The sequence below is a fragment of the Gracilinanus agilis genome, chromosome 1 (genome assembly GCF_016433145.1).
Source record: "Gracilinanus agilis isolate LMUSP501 chromosome 1, AgileGrace, whole genome shotgun sequence".
Taxonomy (NCBI): Eukaryota; Metazoa; Chordata; class Mammalia; order Didelphimorphia; family Didelphidae; genus Gracilinanus; species Gracilinanus agilis.
In genome coordinates this window covers 476848956-476871918 of record NC_058130.1, presented here as the reverse complement: position 1 = coordinate 476871918, position 22963 = coordinate 476848956, and the positions used below count along the sequence as shown (strand labels likewise).

General features: G+C 39.6%; 1 protein-coding gene and 1 pseudogene across 1 annotated transcript; both read right to left on the bottom strand.

Moving 5' to 3' along the window:
* Positions 1-243: 243 nt before the first annotated feature.
* LOC123231639 lies at positions 244-966 on the bottom strand (annotated as a pseudogene).
* A 20543-nt stretch (positions 967-21509) lies between these two features.
* LOC123253058 (DNA/RNA-binding protein KIN17-like) lies at positions 21510-22670 on the bottom strand. The gene has a single exon (XM_044682340.1). The coding sequence runs from the start codon at positions 22668-22670 to the stop codon at positions 21510-21512; it is 1161 nt and encodes a 386-aa protein (XP_044538275.1).
* Positions 22671-22963: the final 293 nt, after the last annotated feature.

Genomic DNA, 22963 nt, shown 5'->3' with positions numbered 1-22963 from the left:
GCCACATGTTAAATATATAAAACATTAAAGTTAGAATGTGATCTCATATAGATTATCTAATCTGTACCTTGTAAAAACCATATGGTGAGTTGGAAAAGGTATCATTTCCATGGTGTTAACATCCCAAGGTGGCCTAGCACAACTGGCCAGATATTTAAGTTCCTACTATGTGCCTGGCAGTCCAGGAGCATCAGTTAATAAGTACTGAAAAGGATGTCAAAGACAATTGTTTGCTACAGATATCCAGGAAACCTAAAACTGTTAGGAAAAATCAGTCTTTCCTCCTTCAGTAACTGCTCCCAAGTCAACAACTATTAATGTTCATCATCAAATTCACTACTCAGAGTGAGGACAAGAAATTTCTGAAATCCTTTGATGGAGTTTTTTGGCTTTCTTCACTATTAAGCAGCATTTTCAGCTGAGACAAATGACGCTTCATTTTATTGAGACTCTTTGAGGAGGAACTGGGTGTTGACTGTCCAGATGTAGGTGTTCTGAAAATTAAAGCTGGACTACTGTCAATGGAATTGGATTTATTACTACTGAAGGATTTCTTCTTTTTCTTTGTAGATCCTGAAGATTTTATATCTGGTGTCTTCATGGGAGTGCTAAGATTATTTTTCATTTCTTCCAAGAAGCTTCTGCTTTTACCATCATATCTCACTGTTTTGTTGCATGCTTTTGGAATCCTTGTGCTTTTTAAGAATCTTTGCGTCTTTAAAAGTGAGTCTACAATTTTTTGATTCTCGATTAAGAACTTTCTTTACTTTTGGTGTTAGTTTTGGCTTTGGCTTGAGGCGAACTCTGTATTTATCCAGCATGAGAAACTGGTAACAATATGGACACTGGCCTTCGGAAACTATTTTCATCAAGTGAGGTACTGTACATCCAAAGGAGATACCGGGCCTGGCCCGGGCAGGTTTCCATTAGCTTCTCAGCAGCCACCTTGAGAAAATGCTTCTTCATAACTGACGCCACCGCCACGGAACAAAGGCAAAACGAGTTCCACCGTGGTCCGAGAGAAAAAGGAAATCGAATCTCCCTCTACCCTTCCTGAGTCTTTTTAATCCAAACTCCCTAGCCTTAGAAGGGTATGTGAGCATCTCTTCTAAATCTGATAGTGATAAGTTAACATGCCAAATTTTGCCCTTCTACATTTGAAGGCTTAAATGCTAAATTTCTTTAAAAATGGTTTTAAGGGAACTAAAAGCATTTTCCATCCCCCAGAATGACAGGTTGTTTTACAAATAGAAGATGAAGGGGAATCTCATTGATCATAGGGAAATGGTTTGGGGGTGGTGCAAGTGAAGTTTCAGATGGGGAAAAAAGTAGACTTGGTTCACAAACTGCCTGCCTATAACTAACACTTTTCTGGCTCACAGAAAAGAAGAAAAGGTTTAGAAAACCAGAAGGTAATTGAGTTTAATTAACTTAAAAATATTTAGGGAGTCTTGCAACCTAATGATCCATTTTTAAATGACTTTAAAATTGGTATGTCCTGAAGTGAGAAGCTTGTTGCAAATTGACTTGCCCATTTTTGTAACAGATTGTGTTTAATCTGAATTTTGAGAATAATTTTCTCTTCCTTATGAGAAGAGTAACATATTTAAGGGAACAGGAGGCAAACCCCAAATCCTCCAGAGAACCTCCAAGATAGATGAGTATCAATAGCTTGGGGAAACATCCTACCAGATCTATTAATGCTTGATAAGGCCTTGGTAGGGACTAGAAAAAATTATGGATAATATAGGGGGAAAACTCCTCCTTTCCCCTTCACCCCCCCACACTCCCAGATTGGCTAAAATGAAAGAAGGGGAGAGTAATGAATGCTGGAGGGGATGTGGCAAAATTGGGACATTAATGCATTGCTGGTAGAGCTGTGAACTGATCCAGCCATTCTGGCTGGCAATTTGGAATCATGCTCAAAAGGCTATAAAAGAATGCCTGCCCTTTGATCCAGCCATACCATTGCTGGGTTTGTACCCCAAAGAGATCATAGATAAACAGACTTGTATGAAAATATTTATAGCTGCGCTTTTTGTGGTGGCAAAGAACTGGAAAAGGAGGGTATGTCCTTCAATTGGGGAATGGCTGAACAAATTGTGATATATGCAGGTGATGGAATACTATTGTGCTAAAAGGAATAATAAACTGGAGGAGTTGCCCAAATAACTTTCTCTCACCTTTTTTTTTATTTTTATTTTTTTAAACCCTTAACTTCTGTGTATTGGCTCCTAGGTGGAAGAATTGTAAGGGTGGGCAATGGGGGTCAAGTGACTTGCCCAGGGTCACACAGCTGGGAAGTGTCTGAGGCCGGATTTGAACCTAGGACCTCCTGTCTCTAGGCCTGACTCTCAATCCACTGAGCTGCCCAGCTGCCCCCTCTCTCACCTTTTTAATATGCAACCCTAACTGCAAAATAGATTTTGTTGATAAAGCAAGTATGCCACCAAGAAAGTCCTCTGATGCTGGAGCTTCCATTCCCTGATGTTCTATTTATCAGATGCTAATCACATATTTGTGAGTTAAAAGATTTGAGGGATGCAGACCACTGAGCAGCTTGTCTCTTGTCCATGTTCCTCCCCTAAGTTTGATCTCAGGGCACCTCTTCAGAGTGGTCTTTTTAATGAGTGGATTCCATTTTCAGCTTTTTGCTTTTTGTACATATTCTAATGACATAAGAAACCAGAGTTCACAATTTATGGTTCTTAAATTTCATTCTCTGAACACTAAATCCTCTTTAGTGAGTAGTTTCCATAACTGGCTATGGTTAAGTCAATTAATGTATTTACCTAGCCCCTTCATCTTTTGTTCTAATCATACATTTCTTTGAAATCTTTTCTTTTGCATTAATAATTTTCTAGTGGAAATGTTGTATAAGACTTACTCATGCCCCTTAAAGTCTCTTGCTTGATAGTCTCAAATTTATAGGTAGATTCTTTTTCTCTTCCTCAAAGGCCTCAAGGTCCTTAAATTGTCTTAGTCTAGTCCAGTGATGGGCAAACTTCGAGGGCCAGATGCAAATGTTCTATCTGCCTGCTGCTGGCTCTGCTCCAGATCAACGGAGCCTCCTCGAATTAGGCACCCCCTCCACCGAGGCTGGATATAATTATATTGGCCTGCCTAAAGTTTTTTTTTTTCTTTCATTTGGCCCCCTCTTTAAAAAGTTTGCCCATCATTGGTCTAGTCCTTTCTTGGGCCAATAAACTCCTGGAATACTATTTTAGTTCATTATAAATGGACAATATGCTTTACTAGTTATACCTTCTAGAACTGATGACTGGGTAACTTCCCATTCCAATGCAATATAGGATCAAAGAAAATCCACTAAATCTGATAAAAGCATTAGCTTTGGTCTTTATTCACTGCTGAAGTTGGACTTTAACTAGATCATTTTTCATGTAAAGACCTTCCCCAATATTGTGCCTCTTGAAAGCTATTAGACATGTTGAGAGAGGAGTTGAGTTTACCCCTCAACCTTGAACAAGCTATCCTTTTACTACGGGATGTTTCTGGGAAGGAGCAGGTTGGGGCTGAGCAAGGCAGCATTTGTAGTAAGCATCAGACATATCTCTAGTGATAACCATTTGCTGGGAACCCTTTTTTACTTCATTACTTGGTAAATGATTATTCAAGAATGGCTTGAAGCACTCAGAGGTTTGAGGCAAAGGAAATGATTTTCATCTTCCCAGAGGTCACTTTAAGCTTCCTTTATACCTACTAGTGCAGTAGTCTCTAGTTAGCATAACAATTTTTCATGAAAAACCAAGATCATCCAATATTAAATTAACATAGGCATTGACTAAATGATGTGAAGGGTTAAAATTTTGGGGAGGAGTTTGAACAAAGGTAAGGAGAGCAGTTTGATAAACACAGTACCTAGTTTATTTTAGGAAAGTTCAGATACAAAATAGGAGGAAAGTGAGAGTAACCTTCCTAATATCTTATAACTATACCTAAGATCCCAATCCTGACGAAAAATTTTTCAAAAACCCTGAATTTATCTGCCTTCAAGGGCAGTTTCTTCTGCCAGGGCCAGGTCCAGCCTATACTGACTATAATAATTTATTCATGAACTACCAATCTACCCTAGCTAATCAATAAGCATTAATCTTTACAGGCTGCTATGGTCTTAAAATCAGTTTTCTCTATCTCCAACTGTCAAAAACTGCCTGTCTCAGAGAGCCAGAGACACCCTGACCCCAGGGAACCCAGAGACAAAAGTCTCTTCCAACTGTCACTTTCTCCTATGTAGTCACTTCATCTACTAGATTAAGAAAACTTTTACAGTGAACAATGGTGCCATACTTTTGTCTACTTTGGATACTATCTTGGTGGATTTTATTGTAGTAATGGATAATTCCTTTATACAGTAGAAACTAGCCTAAATAACTCACCCTGATAAAATCAGGATATTCTCTTCTTGCTTTTTTACCACTGCTGTGCATATATCCAAGGTAGGAAATCAGGGTAGTTCACCTGGGATATTCCACATCTTATTCCAAACTTAATTATAACACATCAGCCATGAATGGGATAAAAATGACCACCCACCCTTATCTAAATCATGAATCTAGAGTTAGAAAATAAGGCAGTTGCCTATTCCTTTCATGAAAGGGGGCACTTCAGTGGGCTATAGAAGTGCAAATTGACTAGATACAAACAGGTTATGCATCGGTTCCTAATGTAAGTACCCTCCCTTGTCAGACCCCCCCCCCCCATTGAGCCTTGACTTACAATCTAAAAGACCTGTACTCTAACCCAGTTTCAGGTGTAAAGGTTAAATTTAATGGTTGGACTTAAATTTTATGAGATAATGTGGTCACCTAAATTATTATATCTGAAGTCATAAATTTATTTACCAAAATAGAGGGGAGAAACAAAGTAGAGAAATGTGAAAGACATTAGAGAAAATACCTATACTAGTCCTCAGCCAGGAGAGCCAGTAGTGAGTGACCATGTGGCCTCCTCCAAGATGGAAACTAGTCTCTTAGGAAACTAGAAAGGGAGTCTTTTCACTCACCCAATGAAGTAGTCAGGAATCAGAATCTAAGTTGAAGTCACAATCCACACCGCAGTCTCCAGTGCTGTTCCCTCAAAGACTATCTCCAGGAGACACTCTCCATGAGATTCAACTTCATGAGAGTGCCTCAGCAGAATGATTTTGTGCCTTTTTATGGTGGTTTCCTATCCTTGCCCCTTTTCACAGGTTCCAAATTGTCTGGCACTGCCCAGGGGGCAGTATCTGTGGGATTGACTTCTCAGCTCTAAAGGTGTTACCTCTCCTCCTAGGATTCACATGTTTCTGAGTGTGTGAACTCTTTAAAAGAATCCAAAAGTTTCTGGCTGTTTGAATTAGGAAAAAAAGGGGTGGGGGGGGGAACTCTCCAAGTATCTTCCTGATTTCTCACCTAGCAATAATTAGGGTGTGAATTCACTAAGTGTTTTTTTGAGCTCCTCCACCTAGTTCAAGTTTGTGTTGATTCAATCAAAAAGTAGACAAAGGAGAGTTAATCCTGTCTTCACAATCTAGTGAGGTCCTTAAGTTAATGTTAACCAAAGTTTTAACTGCAACTAGGCAAAGAGAATAAAGGATTCTCTTTTCACAAGTGTAAACTCAGAATAGACAAAGAGAACCAAGAATTTCCTTTCACACAGGTGAGGTACAGAATTAACATTAACATCCTTAAAAAATAAGGGGAACAACTGAGTTGTTTATTGTCCTTGAATCAGGAGCCTTCTGTCTTTCAGTCTCTTTCCCAGGCTTGTCCAGGAGTCTTTAGATTAAATTTGAGACCTTTATCCCGAGGGATCCTGGGCGTATGGGCCTAGATGTTTACTTTGAGAAACACATACATCTTATTGCACTCAGCAGTAAAAGAATGGACAAAGGTCATTAAGCTTTGTTGCTCCAATGACCTCTTTCAAGAAAGTTTGCATCCAAGATGTTTATGGTTTGTGGAGACCAGTTTATAGAACAACTTGTTACCTCCAGGTGAGGGAGCTGCCTTTGAATTCTTCGACCTAGCCTTGGGTGACTAAGGTGTAGACGCTCTACGAAGTGCTACGTTGGTCTAAGCCCCAGGCTGTCCTAGGAAGGCCTTGTGATCTGCTATGGATTTTCTGATAAGTTCTGCACCTACAATGGCCAGTTGAAAATAGGACTAACCCACAATTTGGGCCAGGGTAAGTAGGTAGTATGTAGAAATAGACAACATAGGGCTTCTGGAGTCTCCTTCCAGGGGTTGTTAATCTGGAGGATCAATGGCCTTGCTATGCCATAGTAACCTCTTGGAAATAGTGTCAAAGCAACGACCACCTCTCCAAACCCTGCACAAAGCATTGGTGCTACTTCCAGGGGAATTGGTAAGGGGCCAAGGAGTAGGGAGGAGGGTGTCCACCAAGATTGGTTAATGTAGAATATCTCATGGAGGAAACTTGTTCTTCCTTATCTTGTACTGTACTTATGCTCATAATGACTATGTAATCACATGGTATCTTATCTAGGCTATCCTGCACAAGTACAGATAGTTCAGGTCTCCCAGCCTTCAGCCAGAGGATTCATAAAATCCCTTTATGGCATTTTATTCACCCTCTGATGGCAGTCAGGGCCTCTGAGTATTCTGGGATGCCTCCTTATTTAGTTAGGGACTCACAGGGATCTTCTCTAATTTCAAGTTGCAATTCTATATGCTGAACTGCTACAAAGCCTGTCAAATTCCCTGACCCTAACATTTTTTTTCTTGAACTTACCTAAGAAGGAAGTATTCTCTCTTTGGTATGTTTCCTATATCACCATAATAAAAAAAGGGAGCTAGCTTAAATCTTCCAGGTCCAGGGGAGAATTGCAGCTCAAACTTCTTGGTGATATTTTCAAGATAAGATGTATTTAGAATGAGTGCCAACCTAATTCCTGTAAGGGCCTGTTTGATCCAACTATTAACTGGTCATTGATTGCCACTTCCCCTCAATCCAACTCATTTCTATCAAGTTACCTGCCACTCCTATGCTTCAAATGTTTTTGAGGAAGCTCGAATGCTCCATTGGTGTCTCTCTCTCTACTTCTGAACATTTGGCATTTACTGGGTAAAAACTGGTCAGGGGAGAATACACAGTATGTTGAAGGATTAGGCTAACTCTGCCCAGAACATCCATGCCTACAAGTCACTAAATAGTACAATAGTAGATGTATATATTATAAGGGGCTTTTTCTGTTTTACTGATGCAGGAGTGGTAAGCCATGCTGAGAGTTATACTGAAGCTCTCCTTATCTTTTTTTTTTTTTTAAGGCTCCCTCAAACCAAGATCAGGAGCTGTGTAATTGGAATCTGAACCCCAGAACTACAATTCCCAGCACCACTATCCTCACGTTATGTACTGAGGTAGGCAGGATATAAATTTTGTGTAGCCCCATCTCACTCTCTTCTATGATTGGCAGCTGGCTGAAGCAGGCTTTTTGGGAGAGGTGAGAAAACTATTCACGTGGTTTTATTTTGGTTAGATAATTACATTTTTATACTCCTATTTCCTTTTTATTCCTTTACTTCAAGTGATTATTAATCTTTATAAAACATAATAATTGGAGTATTGGACGTTGATTTAAATCCTACATTTTTGGTGACCAGAAGTGAGGTTTTCAAGCTGTAATTCTCTTAAGTGAATAGATTAAAAAAAAGTTTCTCCTGCCAATGCTTTTTTTTTTTTTTTTAAGCCTTGCCCCTCTGGGGAGTACTGGCATCACCACTTGTCTGCCTTGTTTCCCACTGCTGCCACTCCTGCCTGCCTCACTAACTGCCTGGGGAGAGTCCTTACTGAGCCTACAGCCTCTGCTCCTTCTACTGCTGCTGCTGCTGCTGCTGCTGCTGTTGCTGTGGCTGGTAAAATATTAACCCCTCTTTCCCTTGCATTGCTAACACCTGAATGTTTGCTGCTGCCTTGGAAGCTCCAGTGTTTCTTTTAAGCAACCATCAGCCTCCTAAAGGTTTTGACCTGAGGAGATCTCAAGTATGTGCTAGCTTAGGGCTGAAATGACTTTTTAGCCTAACAGCCTAACAACTCTGGAAAAACTGAGAGGAAGAATCCCTGGGCCCCTTCCATGATGCCTACTCCAATTCTCACCCCATTAACCTGCCAGGTTGATTTAAACTAAGCCAGGGAGGCTTCCACACTCTTGGCTGAGAGGGTGGAGAGAGTTTTTTTTCTTTTTCTTTAGCTAAAGCCTTTTGGCTGCTTTTCATTTTTTATGTTAGCTAAGAGAGGTGTCTAATAATGGTATTTAAAATCAGGCTATCAATGAGGGAATGGCTTTCCCTAACTTTGAAAAAGTCTGTGCTCCCAGAGAATTTTACTGAATTTGAACTGTTCAACACTTCAGAATTTTATTTAGCACTGTTCCTGGGGGAGCTCTCATTCATAGCATATTTTCTCCTCCAGAAAAATCAACAGGAGGTTACTTTGATTAAACTACAGACTCAAATGGAAAATATTGAGAAACACTTAAGTAGTTTTAAAATTCAAGAGGAAGATTCCCCTCCATTCAAACCTGCCCAGCCCATGTTTCAAGCTGATTTCCTCCTATCTCATCTTGTTCAGCTTTTGGAAGCCCATGGCTTAACCTCTTCTCCCCTTTTTGCTTGACTTCTCCATCCCACCCAGCCCCCACCCATTCCTCTCACCACTTCTGCCTATGCCAGATCTCCCTTTGCCCTGCCTCTTCTTCCACTGTCTCAGACCCAACTTCCTTTACTGACCCACCTTGACCCCTGTTTCTCCTGCCCTGCCTCTCCATCCCCAGACCAACCTCTACTTCTTAGCTCACCTGTTCCATAGCAATCCAAATATCCAGCCAAGAGGCAGAAATTGAAAATAATTCAGTTAAAGGCCTATTCCCCTTAAAAGAAGTACCCACCCTCAAAACTGGAGAGGTGGTGCCCTTAAGACAGAATACACCTTTCACCTCCCTAGATATAGAGAGATTCAAACAAAATACCTCTTCCTTTGAAGATTATACTATTATAGTCATTAAAAAGCTGGAAAACATCTGTTGGGGGTATGATCCTGCATTGCAGGACATGGAAAATCTGCTCCAAGCTTTCTTGACAGAGAAAAAGTCATCTCTCCTTAACTCCTCTACAGAGCTAAGGATTCTCTTATTTAGAGAAATCCCATGCAGCTAGATAAACTAAACAATATAGTAGTTTAGTGCATTGGCATAGGCAAAGATAACAGCATCCCTTCTGAGGGCAAAGTGGGGGGAAAAAGTAAATATGCACATCCAAGGTACCCTGGATACTAGTTGGAAAGCAATGAAAATAAAAATTTAGAAATGGTATTAAAATACTTTCTGGTGAAATACTTAGTCCTGCCAGACAGCAAGAAGTTTCTTTCCCTTATCAATTCAGTCACTATCTCAGAATTTTGGAGTTGATAGAGACGTTGTTTATCACTCATACAACAGGAATCCCTATGACAAGGGACTTGGCTAAGGGCAATCTAGTCTCTTCTCAAAATCTTTGAAGCAGAGGGAACTTACTACCTTTTATGACTCTCTTATCCACTTGGGGCCAGTTCTTGCTACTTTTTTTTTTTTTTTGGAAACATGGTAACTTTATGTGTTTCTTAAAGGTGTTCATAACTAGATTTGTGTTTCATGGACATTTCTTCTTTCCCGACCCACCCATTTGCTCCTTTTTGATGCTTGTCTAGCTCATATTAAATATTTTTGAGAAAACAAAAAAACTCACTTCAAAGCAAAGTCATTCCTAATTGTCAATGGCAGCCAACTCCCAAAGAACTGGGGAAAACTTTAATTTTCATCCAAATCTTCAGGGATGGGAGGGCTCTTCTTGTATCAAATCAAATTTGGCTTCTCATTTCATCCACCACTTCTAGATCTATTCAACTTCCATTAAGCAGAATAAGTCTAATTTTACTCTATGTAAGTATCTCATACTTGAAGAGTATTATTTAGTTCCCCATTCATCCACCCAAGTCTTCTCAGCTTATAAAGTCAGGAACTGGATTCATATTCTACTTTTCACACTGTTTACTTGTGTGGTATAGCATATTAAAAACTGGAAAATTTTCCAACGTAAAGGGCAGTGAGAGGTGTTCATTCAGAGTAGGCCTCTCAATGGATAAAAATTATTGAAATTTTCCTTCAAATTTCATGAGAAATACTTTATTCTTTCCCCATTATCCTTAATTTTAGTTATAGCTGCAATTTTGTTCACACTACACACAGGGAAGATGGCCTTTTTAGAAACTGAAAGCCAAGATAACTTAATTTCTCTGTGCCTCAGTTTCCTTATCTGTAAAACAAGGAAGTTTGTACTACTAGATGGCTTCTGACATTCCCTTCTAGTGTTAGATGTAGGAACTCATAAAGAGAATGTTAATCTCCTTTCATTCAGTGGAAAGGACAAGAGGGGCTAAGAGCATCAAATTGGCTGGCAAAAGACTTAAAGCCCACAAATTAAACCTTTTTCCTCTGAAAAATAAGGCATTAAAACATTACCTTTCTACTTCTAAGAGCTGAGAAAGATGGATGGTGCCTTGCCTTGGTGAATCCTACTTTTCCATAGGCCAATTAATCATTTAGGTTAGGAAAAAATTCTACATGCTTTGATCATTTCAACATAACTGAGATCTCATTGTTTAAGGAGCTGCTGCCAATGATACAGACAGCAACCAATTGATGCCTGATGTCTTGAGTCTTGTCTATTCTTCCCAAGAGTCAGATCCATACAACCTACTAGAATCCCTCATTTCCCCCCAAAATCATAAGGGTTACCATAGATCCCTCAAATTTGTTTGCCCTTGCCATACTCTGTTACATCATTTACATTCTTTTACTTAGCATAATTTCTAAACTGAGAAATTTCTATCAAAACCCCCTGCTAAAATCTAACCTGTTCTAAGTATGTTTTCTAAAACTTTGGCATAACTTTTTTTTTCTTCCTTAAAATAATCTGATCAAATATATGGGAGGTGGAAGAGAAGAGAGAAACAAATAATTGTCATAGGTCAAAGACATGTTATTCCTTTTTGCTCCATTTCCCAACTTCATATTTTGACTATTATTAGCTTCCACTCACTTGCTGGTGTGTCCAAACTTTTTCTGATATGATTGGGTAATATCAGAGTGTGTTAGGGTATGAATTATGTTTCTGGTTTTTTGTCACTTGGATTCCATTCTTAACATTGAATCCCTCTAAATCTACCAAATCACAAATGACTACTTAAACAGCATAGTGGGATTGCCCTACTTTTTTTCTTATTGGAATTGTTCAGGAAAAGAAGAATGAATGAAAAAACACTTGGTGTTTTAACAGATGGCACATGGATCTTTTTTGTGGCATGGATGAATGTAATTCAGTATTTCATGGCAGAGCTAAAATAATAAAATTCCCTCACCATCTTCAAATAGTGGTTCTTATGGGAGGTGTTTTGGACAGTTTTATGAGGTCACTATTGTAAGTGTTAAAAATTAATAGTTTGGCTAAATATATGAAAATTAGCTTTTATTTACAAAAGAGGGTGGAAAGAGTGAAAGTAGAGGAATATAAAAGGGTGGAAAAGACATTAAACTATCCAGATATTGTTCCAGTGCTTGGCTCAGCCAGGACTTTAAATCTTCAATCAAAATTAAACTATCTTCAGAAGACAGGAAGGTAAAGCCAGCTATCCACTCATCCAAGTTATCTCTATAAGGCAGGTCAAGACAATGACTGGCACTGAAGGTGACTCCTGAGGCTTTCCCTTGAGGCAACCTTCTTCTTTAGGGAAGCTTGACTTCCTTCTTGAAGTCAAGCTCCTTCTCAAAGCCTACTTCCTTCTTGGAGTCAATTTACCTTTAGCCTCAGAAATTCAGGGCCTTTTATAGTGGCTTCTTGTCTCCTCCCCTCTTCATAGGGGCCAATCACAGCTTCCAAATTGTCTAGCACTGCTCAGAGGGCAGTGTTTGTGGGAACCAGTTCACACCTTTTGGAAGAGTGAATAATCACCCAAAGGGTTCACAGTTTCTTTGGGTGTGAAGTCTTAAAAGAATTCACAAATTTCTGAATGTTTGAGTTAGAAAAAAGGATGGAGCTCTTCCAAGTATTTTACTGGCTTCTCACCTAGCACTAAGTAGGGTGTGAATTCACTAAGTGCTTTGTGAGCTCCTCCACCTAGTTGAATTTTGTGTTGATTCAATCAAAAGAAAGACAAAGGAGAGTTAATTCTGTCTTCACAAACAAATGAGGTACTTACGTTAGTGTTACCTCAGGAGACAAAAAAATTCTCTTTTACACTATATAGTGAGGTTTTAGTTTATTTTCTAAACTAGTAACTTAATATCTGTCACTTTTCTTCCCAACAAAATATCCATTATTCATCTGGTTGTATAGTGGGAGCCAGAGTGAGAATGTGATCTATGACTTCACACAGAACACAAATTGCCTTTTAGACTAAACATCAAAAGAAGTTCCCAAATATCCTATGGGGAAACTTGACATGACCCTGGGCCATCCCTGGACACCACTGATTCTAAGACTGGAGTCTTTAGGTCCTGAGAATCTTTAGCATGGGTCAAACAAATAGTCCACTAGAGTATTTGGATAGGTGATATCTCTAGATCTGTGCATTTCATGTTTCCTTTGTTATTGTGAAGGGTTAAAATTTTGCAGTGGGAGTTGGAATCAAGTACAGAGAGCAGTTAGGTAAAACACAAACACGTATTTAGTTTGAGGAGAAGTCTGGATAGGAAATAGAGTGATTATTTTACTTTCCTCCCTATCTTATAACAAAGCCTAAAATCCAAATCCTACACTAAAATTTCCAAGAAACCCTGAATCTAACTGCCTTCTTGGGCAGGTTCTTCTTGCCTGAGTCAAACTCAGACCTAACTTCTCTACCACTGTATCTAAAATTATATTCACTATCTAGCTACCTAAATTAATAAATATCCTTTATCTCCTCCAACCTCCTTAAATCAGTTTCTCAATCCAAACCCTCAACAGTAAAAATTCTGTCGGACTGAGACAAAGACAGACTGACCCTCTCCTCCTTAGGATTCCAGAGACCCAAGAGTTATTTTGACTCTTAATGGTGCTCCTTACATAAGATCCTCATAACCTAGGTAACAGAATCTTCACCACTCTTACACAGAAGCTTGTCAATGGCTCTTACTGAGAAATCTTTCTGCTTCCTTGTCTCTTAAAGAGACAGAGGGAGATAGTAAGAAAACTCTTAATATTTTTGACATTCTGCTTTGCTCATGGAAGTACAGTGCCTTTGTGACAGTCCTGAGCTAATGTTTCCTCATGTTTCACAATCCACACTTTGAACAAAAGAGTGGTGGCTCAAGGCAAGATGACTGTCAGACATATCAGCCAATGGGAGCACTTCTCCATGGATGAACAGTTTATTGCTGATCTGGAGGGAAAGCTGAGTTAGCACACAGCAATAAAAGATCAAAAAGGAAGGCAGCTTCCAAGAGACTTGGTGCAAAGAACTATATTTGATCATCTGGACCAGTATATTAAATATCAAGATTGGTTTGACAAATGATGGGGCAATTCAGAAGCTAAATGAGAACTCCACAGGGTTTACTGGAAGGATAATTCTACCATCTAAGAAGGCAGCATTAAACTCCATTCAAAGTAAAGCACAGGTGAAACTTCTGCAAGATTCCTGGCTCAGTAATAATGCAACTTTGGATCATTGCTATCACCATCTTCTTCTACAATGCCCTGAAGTTTATCATGAAATTTTTTTTCAAATATATATAAATCTTATAAATGCATATATATATATATGCATTTATAAGATTTTAAACCTGGGAATAGAAAAGACTCATGTTTGCCCTGCCCACCCCTCCCCAGAGGCTAAACTTTTGCTTTCCTATTGGCCTGAGGACTATAGGTGAGAATTTGAGATTTGCTTGTCATTTCCTGTAATTTAGCATCTGTATGATCAGATAAGTGCCAAAAGATAATAGATTTTCTTTATTTGGGGGGGGGGATTCATGGAGGGAGAATGGACAGGACCAGAATGAAGTGGGAATCCTTACCCAAATTTTAATGGAGACTCATCAAGCATGACAATGACAGTGCACATGTGAAGGAGAGGCAAACATGGAAATCAAAGACATAGTGTTGGCAGAAGTACAAGCCTCTCTAGGCTAAAGCATTAGGCAATATCTGGTTGGAATTAGGTTTGCAGGTGACTGTTTTCTACCCTGCTTTTTTGGAGGGCATGTGAGAGATTCTTTTTTTTTTAAACATTTATTAATATTCATTTTTAACATGGTTACATGATTCATGCTCCTACTTTCCCCTTCACCCCCTACCCATGGCCAATGCACATTTCCACTGGTTTTAACATGTCATTGATCAAGATCTATTTCCAAATGTTGATAGTTGCATTGGTGTGATAGTTTTGAGTCTACATCCCCAATCATGTCCACCTCAACCCATGCGATCAAGCAGTTGTTTTTCTTATATGTTTCCTCTCCTGCAGATCTTCCTCTGAATGTGGGTAGCGTTCTTTACCATAAATCCCTCAGAGCTGTCCTGTGTCATTGTATTGCTGCTGGTACAGAAGTCCATTACATTCTATTTTACATTGGTCTCTGTGTACAGTGTTCTTCTGGCTCTGCTCCTTTTGCTCTGCATCAATTCCTGGAGGTCTTTCCAGTTTACCTGGAACTCCTCCAGTTTATTATTCCTTTGAGCACAATAGTATTCCATCACCAGCATATACCACAATTTGTTCAGCCATTCCCCAATTGAAGGGCATACCCTCGTTTTCCAGTTTTTTTGCCACCACAAAGAGCACAGCTATAAATATTTTCATACAAGTCTGTTTATCTATGATCTCTTTGGGGTATAAACCCAACAATGGTATGACTAGATCAAAGGACAGGCATTTTTTTTATAGCCCTTTGAGAATAGTTCCAAATTGCCAGCCAGAATGGTTGGATCAGTTCACAACTCCACCAGCAATGCATTAATGTCCCAATTTGGCCACATCCCCTCCAACATTCATTACTCTCCCCTTCTTTCATTTTAGCCAATCTGCTAGGTGTGAAGTGATAACTCAGAATTGTTTTGATTTGCATTTCTCTAATTATTAGAGATTTGGAACACTTTCTCATGTGCTTATTGATACTTTTGATTTCTTTACCTGAAAATTGCCTATTCATGTCTCTTCCCCATTTATCAATTGGGGAATGGCTTGATTTTTTAATACAATTGATTTAACTCCATGTATATTTGAGTAATTAGACCCCTGTCAGAGTTTTTTGTTATAAAGATTTTTTCTCAATTTGTTGTTTCCCTTCTGATTTTGACTACATTGTTTTTGTTTGTACAAAAGCTTTTTAGTTTAATATAATCAAAACCATTTAATTTACATTTTGTAATTTTCTCTAACTCTTGATTGGTTTTAAAATCTTTCCTTTCCCAGAGATCTGACAAGTGTACTATTCTGTGTTCACTTAACTTATTTATAGTTTCCCTCTTTACATTCAAGTCATTCACCCATTCTGAATTTATCTTGGTGTAGGGTGTGAGATGTTGATCAAAACCTAATCTCTCCCATATTGTTTTCCAAATTTCCCAGCAGTTTTTGTCAAAGAGTGGATTCATGTCCCTTCTTAACAAGAAGACTAAATGATAGATGCTAAAGCACTAGAAAGTTTTTTTTAAATTTTTTATTTTTAGAAAAAATTTCCCTGGTTACATACGTGATGTTTTTACTTTACCCTTAACCTCCTTCACCCCCCCATCCCCTGACTCACCCCCTCCTCCCAATGTAGCTAATTCACATTTCCACTGGTGTGGTCAGTCAAGACTTATTTACACATTATTGATAGTTACATGGGTGTGGTCTTTTCAGGTCTACATCCCCAATCATGTTCTCATCAACCCAAGTATCCACACTGTTGTTTTTCATCTGTGTTTCTACTCCTGCAGTTCTTCCTCTGAATGTGGATAGTGTTCCTTTCCATAAATCCCTCCGAATTGTCTTGGGTCATTGTATTGCTAGAAAGTTTTGTTCCAAGTGCTGACTATTTGTCATGGGGTTGAGGCAGTCAAATATTTTGAGAAACCTTAAGAATATAATAGGTGGGTGCATTCTACCTGATTGCAGAGTTTAGTCTACATTATAGAATTGAAACTGGAATGAAATTTCATGAATGCCAATAATGAGGGGGGATAGGAGGATTTTGATCAGAACAAATCTCACTCACTATAAAAAAAATGGAGAGAGGGGGCAGCTGGGTAGCTCAGTGGAGTGAGAGTCAGGCCTAGAGACGGGAGGTCCTGGGTTCAAACCCGGCCTCAGCCACTTCCCAGCTGTGTGACCCTGGGCAAGTCACTTGACCCCCATTGCCCACCCTTACCACTCTTCCACCTATGAGACAATACACCGAAGTACAAGGGTTAAAAAAAAAATGGAGAGAAACCTGTGAGTTGGCTGAGTTGACACATCACATGCAATGGGACTTCATACTTCTGTGATTTTTTTGGAAAAGAAGCTTCACAGAGGTCATGCATGTGGGAAAAAAATCAGTCTGAGCTATGACCTTTGGAAATTTCAAACTTGAGAAACTTTCATTAGCCTGAAAAAATAACTCACGGCTGTAAGGATGATATTGAAACTGTTTGGTAGCTGCATCCAAAAGTATCCTTAAGTTGTTGTAGTGAGGTAAAGCCCAGCTGGCTAGTCTGGTAGCTATGAGCTTTTACCTCTGAGCCTTGTGCAAGGAAAATACTATGAAGACTAATATATGAAAAAATAAAACCCTCAGACGCTTCCCAGCTGTGTGACCCTGGGCAAGTCACTTGACCCCCATTGCTCACCTTTACCACTCTTCCACCAAGGAGCCAATACACAGAAGTTAAGGGGTTAGAAAACAAAAAAACAAAAAATAAAAAAATAAAACCTATTTTATTAATAGTATAAGATTTGGTAAAGGGTATAAGTATATAAAAAGGATTTCTCACTTTTAAGAGAATTCTATCTAATGCCCCCCACGTCTGATGTTACAAAGCATTTCTTCTCTCTTGGGGAGACCTAGGCTACATTCTCTCCTTAAATTAACTAAAAACCTACTTCCTTATCTAAATGATCTATTCTAAAATCCTTATAAGTAACAAACTGGTTCCAAAATATCAAAAGGTCAGCGAGAGCAAGTTTGACTGAGCCCTGGTCAAAGCTCAGCCCTAGCTCTGGGTTTCCCACAGAGCCCAGAGAAAAGACAAGAACTTTGGTTTTTCTTTTTTTTTTTTTTTTTTTTTTTTTTTTTTTAAACCCTTGTACTTAGGTATATTGTCTCATAGGTGGAAGAGTGGTAAGGGTGGGCAATGGGGGTCAAGTGACTTGCCCAGGGTCACACAGCTGGGAAGTGGCTGAGGCCAGATTTGAACCCAGGACCTCCTGTCTCTAGGCCTGACTCTCACTCCACTGAGCTACCCAGCTGCCCCTTTGGTTTTTCTTCTCAGATGAATAACTCTCCAAATGTAGCCAGTCACTGAACCAAGATCTTGGTATTTCCCAAATTGACACAGGGGAAAAAACCATGAAACTCAATATGTCAACGTCTGCTTTCTCACCAAACTCCAAAAGCAAGAGAGCCAAAAATCAGCCTGTCACTTCCTCAGCTTCCAGGAGTAATTGCCTAGAATGTCAGTTAATCTCCACAGACTTTAACATTCTATAGAACTTTGCACCAGCCCTTCTCCAGATTCCAAATTGAGCTTGAGACAGCTTCATTATTTCTTATCTATAAAACTAATTGAACAAAACCCAAATCTTAATATTATCCTAATAAGGTTTACCAGAGTAGCATTGAGAGCAAATCTTTAGTTTGGATGAGGGAAATAAAGATCACAACTACCACTCAGAGTCACTTAAGGAGACCATTTTCTCAGGGGGAAAAAACCATTGCTGGGAATTTTTCCTTTGATCTAGAACTCAGGGCCCTATGTATGCTTTTTAGGGAGATCAGGAAAATGAGTTTACTGCAGCTTGGGGAAGAAGGAATATCCATGGTCACAGAAGGTTGGGGAAATGAACCAGTTCAGGCCCAGGGTTTTGGGGTGTTTGAGAAGTGAATGAAAGTACCTAGGGTTAATTGTGTTTTTATTCCAGTCCTTCAGCAAGGAGTAAAAATCCATTTATTATTAAATTCAATCTTTGGCATAATATTCAAGAGTGGCCAGAATAGCTGGGAATGGACCTCTAGTTCTTCAGATTGGAGTCATTTTAAATTCTAGTCTACCAGTTTCTGGGAATTGGGTAAGATTTGCTTCATGGTCAGTTTATGCTACTTAGTATATTTGTTTCAGCCTCTGGTGAAATTCAGGGAAGGGGAACTAAAATGATCATGTTCTAGATCAGCTCCTACTCAGCTGCACACAGAATGAGGAGGAAGGTGGCAAACTTTTTCCTTGCATTCCTGCAGTGCTAGGGTAGGTGACTTTGAGCCCCTCTGATCTCTCCCCTCATTCTTTTTATTTTTTTTATTTTTTTTTAACCCTCGTACTTCGGTGTATTGTCTCATAGGTGGAAGATTGGTAAGGGTGGGCAATGGGGGTCAAGTGACTTGCCCAGGGTCACACAGCTGGGAAGTGGCTGAGGCCGGGTTTGAACCTAGGACCTCCTGTCTCTAGGCCTGACTCTCACTCCACTGAGCTACCCAGCTGCCCCCTCCCCTCATTCTTAATGAGCACAGACAGCACCTCCCAGCTTGCTCCTGATAAACATCTATTTTATATTGTTATAGCCAAAAAGCTTATAGAAATATCATAGCCAAAAAGCTTATAGAAATATTATAGCCAAAAAGCTGAAACTCATAACTAACAGCTTGACAGCAGAGGGTTTTTTGGATAACGTCATGCCCAGCTCAAGCAGGGCAGTTATCTCTGGCTGACAGTCCCAGGGACACAACTCCTGGCTGACAGCCCCAGGGCCACAACTCCTCCCCTAGACGGAACAGCCTTGAAGATTCCTAAACAGAACAGCCTTGAAGATTAAGAATCATATCCTGTGGCACCTGGAAGCATCCCTACTCCCTCTGTCTAGCTATTAGCTAACCCTAAGACAAAGGCACCTATATCCTAGAAACATAAATATTCCCTCCTTTGAATGCACCACTCGGGATTCTCTTGCTGAGTTCCCCCAGCGCACACTGGCAATAAAGCTTTCTCCTGCTTTGATTGCATTGTCTCGTGTGTTCCTCTGGAAGCCACCCATTTTGAACCCTAACAATATCCCAGATACCTGATTATTCTCTAAACTGGAGGATTCACTCCCTTTTGACTTAGGTCATGTGGTTATGTCCTATGCTTCTATCTCAGGTTCCAGAGACCCAATAAGATGCCATCCTCATCCTTTCCTCTAGTCACTTAGGCCCTATGGTCAAAAGGGTATAAAATCTCCAACCTCCCTTCCTTCTCCTCCTCTGGGAAGCAGTGTTCTATGTGCATATTGTCTCCTGGCCTTTCAACATGACTTCAAATTAATAAATTTCTCTTCATTTTTAAGCTAAGCTTTAGAGCCTTGCATTCTTGCAAAGGGTAATCTGTCCCAAACCTGGAGTTTTTACCTCAAAGCTCTCACAACAGTGAATGTAGGAATGAATCTGATCAGGAAAACATTTTTTGGGAATTTCTAATTGATCCTTTAACAGCCTGGCATAATCAGAATTAATCCATTATCCTAACTCTGAGAAGACTTAGGTGCCTCTGGATTGTCTATTTTGAGTATAAAAAGCCCATGCCAATGAGACTTGGACTATTTGAAAACTCATTTAGTGGGGCTCCCATATGTGAATTCTTTCTTTCTAAAGAAATATTCTCTGTGGAAACTGTTTTCTCTGGTTATTTTTCTTGGATTGACACAATGTGAGAGCTTTTCATCAGAACATTTTATTGAACATCAGAGAATTCATACTGGAAAGAAACCTGATGTAATAAGGGAATTTTTGTACGTAAAAAGGGAATCTGTAGGTTGTAATATGAGACTGAATCTAGGGGTAATAGCTGGTAGGAATAGGGAATAAGGCAAGGCAAGGGACCCAAGGCTGGAGGTAATCAAGGAAATAGACTAGGTAGTAAGGAAGTTAAGGCAATATGGTGGATGAGGAAGGTACAATGATGAAAGTTGGTAGTTGAGGTGATAGGAGAAATAAGGAAATGTCTGAGTTTAGGGAGTATAATACTGAGGTAACAAGGGTTGCAAGGGTGAGGATGAGTTAATCTAAGGCAGGCAACAGCAGCAGGGAAATACTGACTGGGACCCAGGTTAGAGACAAAACAATGAAGGGAAACAGACTGAGCCCTTCAAGTAAAAGGACACTTTTACAGAGCCAGGTTAGAGCTAGCCAAGGCCAGCTTGAAACTGACTTGAGGTTTTAGTCAGTTTCACAGGAATGGACTAATATTGAAGTTACACTTCCTTCAAAATGGATACCCTCGGCTTCCCTCAAAGTCCAGAGAGTATGTTATTCTTTCTCTCTTCCTCCCTCTCTTATTAATCTATTAATGAAGTAACCAAAAGGTCTTGATTAATACAAACGGGGTTTATTGTCTTCTAGGATAGATTGGCAGGGTAGAGGATACAAGGTAGCCCTAACAGCCGCTTAGAGAAACTTCAGGTGGGGGAAGAGAGGCAGGAATGTGAGACTGAGAAAGGACCTGCCTTAACTTAGCTCTCAAGGTGATTTTGTAATCAATGGGGTTAGGAAAGTTGGATACAAATGATTCAATAGGTAAATTGTTGCAAGGGTAAGCCTTATTTGACTATTTAAAACACCAAGTTTAAACTAACTCTCCGAACTACCCTCCTTCCAAACCCTCACAGGAATTCAGGCAGGGAAAGGAACGTGGGAATAAGGTAGGGTAAGGAGATTCAAAGGAATTAGCTAAATTAACAAATCTTCAAAAGAAAAGCTGCAACATATAGGCCAGGTTTCAATCTCAAGAAGGAGCTCAGATGGACCCTGGTTCTCTCCACGAGTTCCCAAGATCAACTGAACTTTTCCCAAGATTCTAAAACCCTTAACTGACAGAAGAAATCTGCAAAGTCAGTTATGCCCCCTGTCTGCACCACACTAGTGAATAGTGAGAAACTCCAACTACTGCTCATTTCTTACTCAGCATCAGAATTCATACTGGATGGAAACCTTGGGAATGAACTGACTGAGAGAAAAACTCAAAATTCTTTTCATTTTTTTTAAAGAAAACATTTCAGAATATCATTTTCATAAAAGGTACAGTTTCCAAGTCATATTACAAAAGGAAATAAATACATGGACAAAATTAAAAATGAAATAACTTAAGACATTAATAAATCTGAATGAATTCCAAATATGATTAAGATAAACAGCAGTATTTAAATATATGTATTTTTTGTCTCATACAAAAGAAGTACCCTAACATGGTATTCATATGTTGTTCTAGAGAACACCAGAGTTTGATGCTTTAGAATTTTAAAGTGCTTTTTACCAACTCCCATCCTCAGGTGAGTTTAGAGATATCTTCATATTGAATACCTTCAACTCTTCGACCCTTTAAAGGGCCAGTCTCAATCATGACAGTGGCAGAAAACATCTTCTCATTGATGGACTCTAGAGTTGCTTCATTTCCCCTGTAGCCTCCATTCAAAACCAAAACTCTTTTTCCTGGTGCTGGTATGACTGTCTCTAAATGAGTCTGGTCAAGTTTCAATTTGTCTCCAGAATCGATCATCTTTACCACTGCTGTGTATTTGTTAATTACTTCCTGGACAACTCCCTTTTTCTTATGATATCTCTCTCCAAGTTTTTTGGTTATAATTTTCACAGTAATTTCAGGGTGCAGCCAATCATCTGTTCGAGCACTTTTTTTCTTTTGTTCTTCAAGCTCCATGATGTCATCAAGGGCAGATTTCTTCTTCTTTTCTTTTGACTGAGATAAACTGTGGGCTGATTCTTTCCGTTTCACTGAGGCTGCAGTCAAAGCGCTAAAACCCAAAGAACTTGTTTTAGAAGTTCCTGAAGTATTTGCTCCTTTATTCAAAATAAATGCAACTTTTTCATCATCATTTTCCCTGTTTAATTCGGTGAAAACTGGCCATTGCTGTTCTTTTTCTTTTCCTTCCAAACCTCTTCTCACTTGTTCTTCAATAAACTTGGCAGTTTTTTCTTCATCAAGGTCTTGCTTCCTTTTTTTCCCCTGTTCTTGTTGTCGACAGATAGCTTCTGGGTCTCTGTCAACATACTGGATATACCAACCTTTGGGTGTCTCATCTACTTTGCAGAAACCTTCTCTGCCTAACCACTTGGTAAAATCAGTCAGAGTTTCCCACTGGGTGGCATTCATATGGATATGCTCTCGATGACGGATATACTCATTATATACTACGTTGTTGTGGACTCTCTTTGTGCCAAATTGTCTTCTAAGCAGTCCTAAAAAATCATTTCGAAATTCCTCTGAGAAATAATCCATAAATTGCTGAGAATCTTCAGAAGCCAGAAGGAGCTGTCTCTGATGAGACTCTGACATGCAATGGCACTTAAAACCATTCTCATCTCGGCACTGCTTCTGGCACATCTGGCAATACCACCGCAGCTTCTGGAGCCCCTTGGATTTGATATGGTTAGCAATGGCCTTGGGGCTAAGAAAATCGGATTTCCCCATGGTAAGGAGCTACAGGAACCACGACGAGTATTCCTGGGTTCCCTGTGCCCAACACAACAGTATAAACCGCAGGGCTCAAAGGAAGCGGTACAGCGTTGGGGAGGGGACAGGGACAGAGACAGAGAAACCCAGGAAGTGAGTACTGGGAGCTGATGTGAAATTTCCAAATTCTTATTCTTGAGTCAGAGTCCAAGTAGAAAGGAAGCTCCAAGCCCTAGTCTCCAGATAACCTCCCTTCAAGACTGTCTTTCTCCAGTCAGGAGACTGAGATAGACAGAGACAGTCTTCACAAG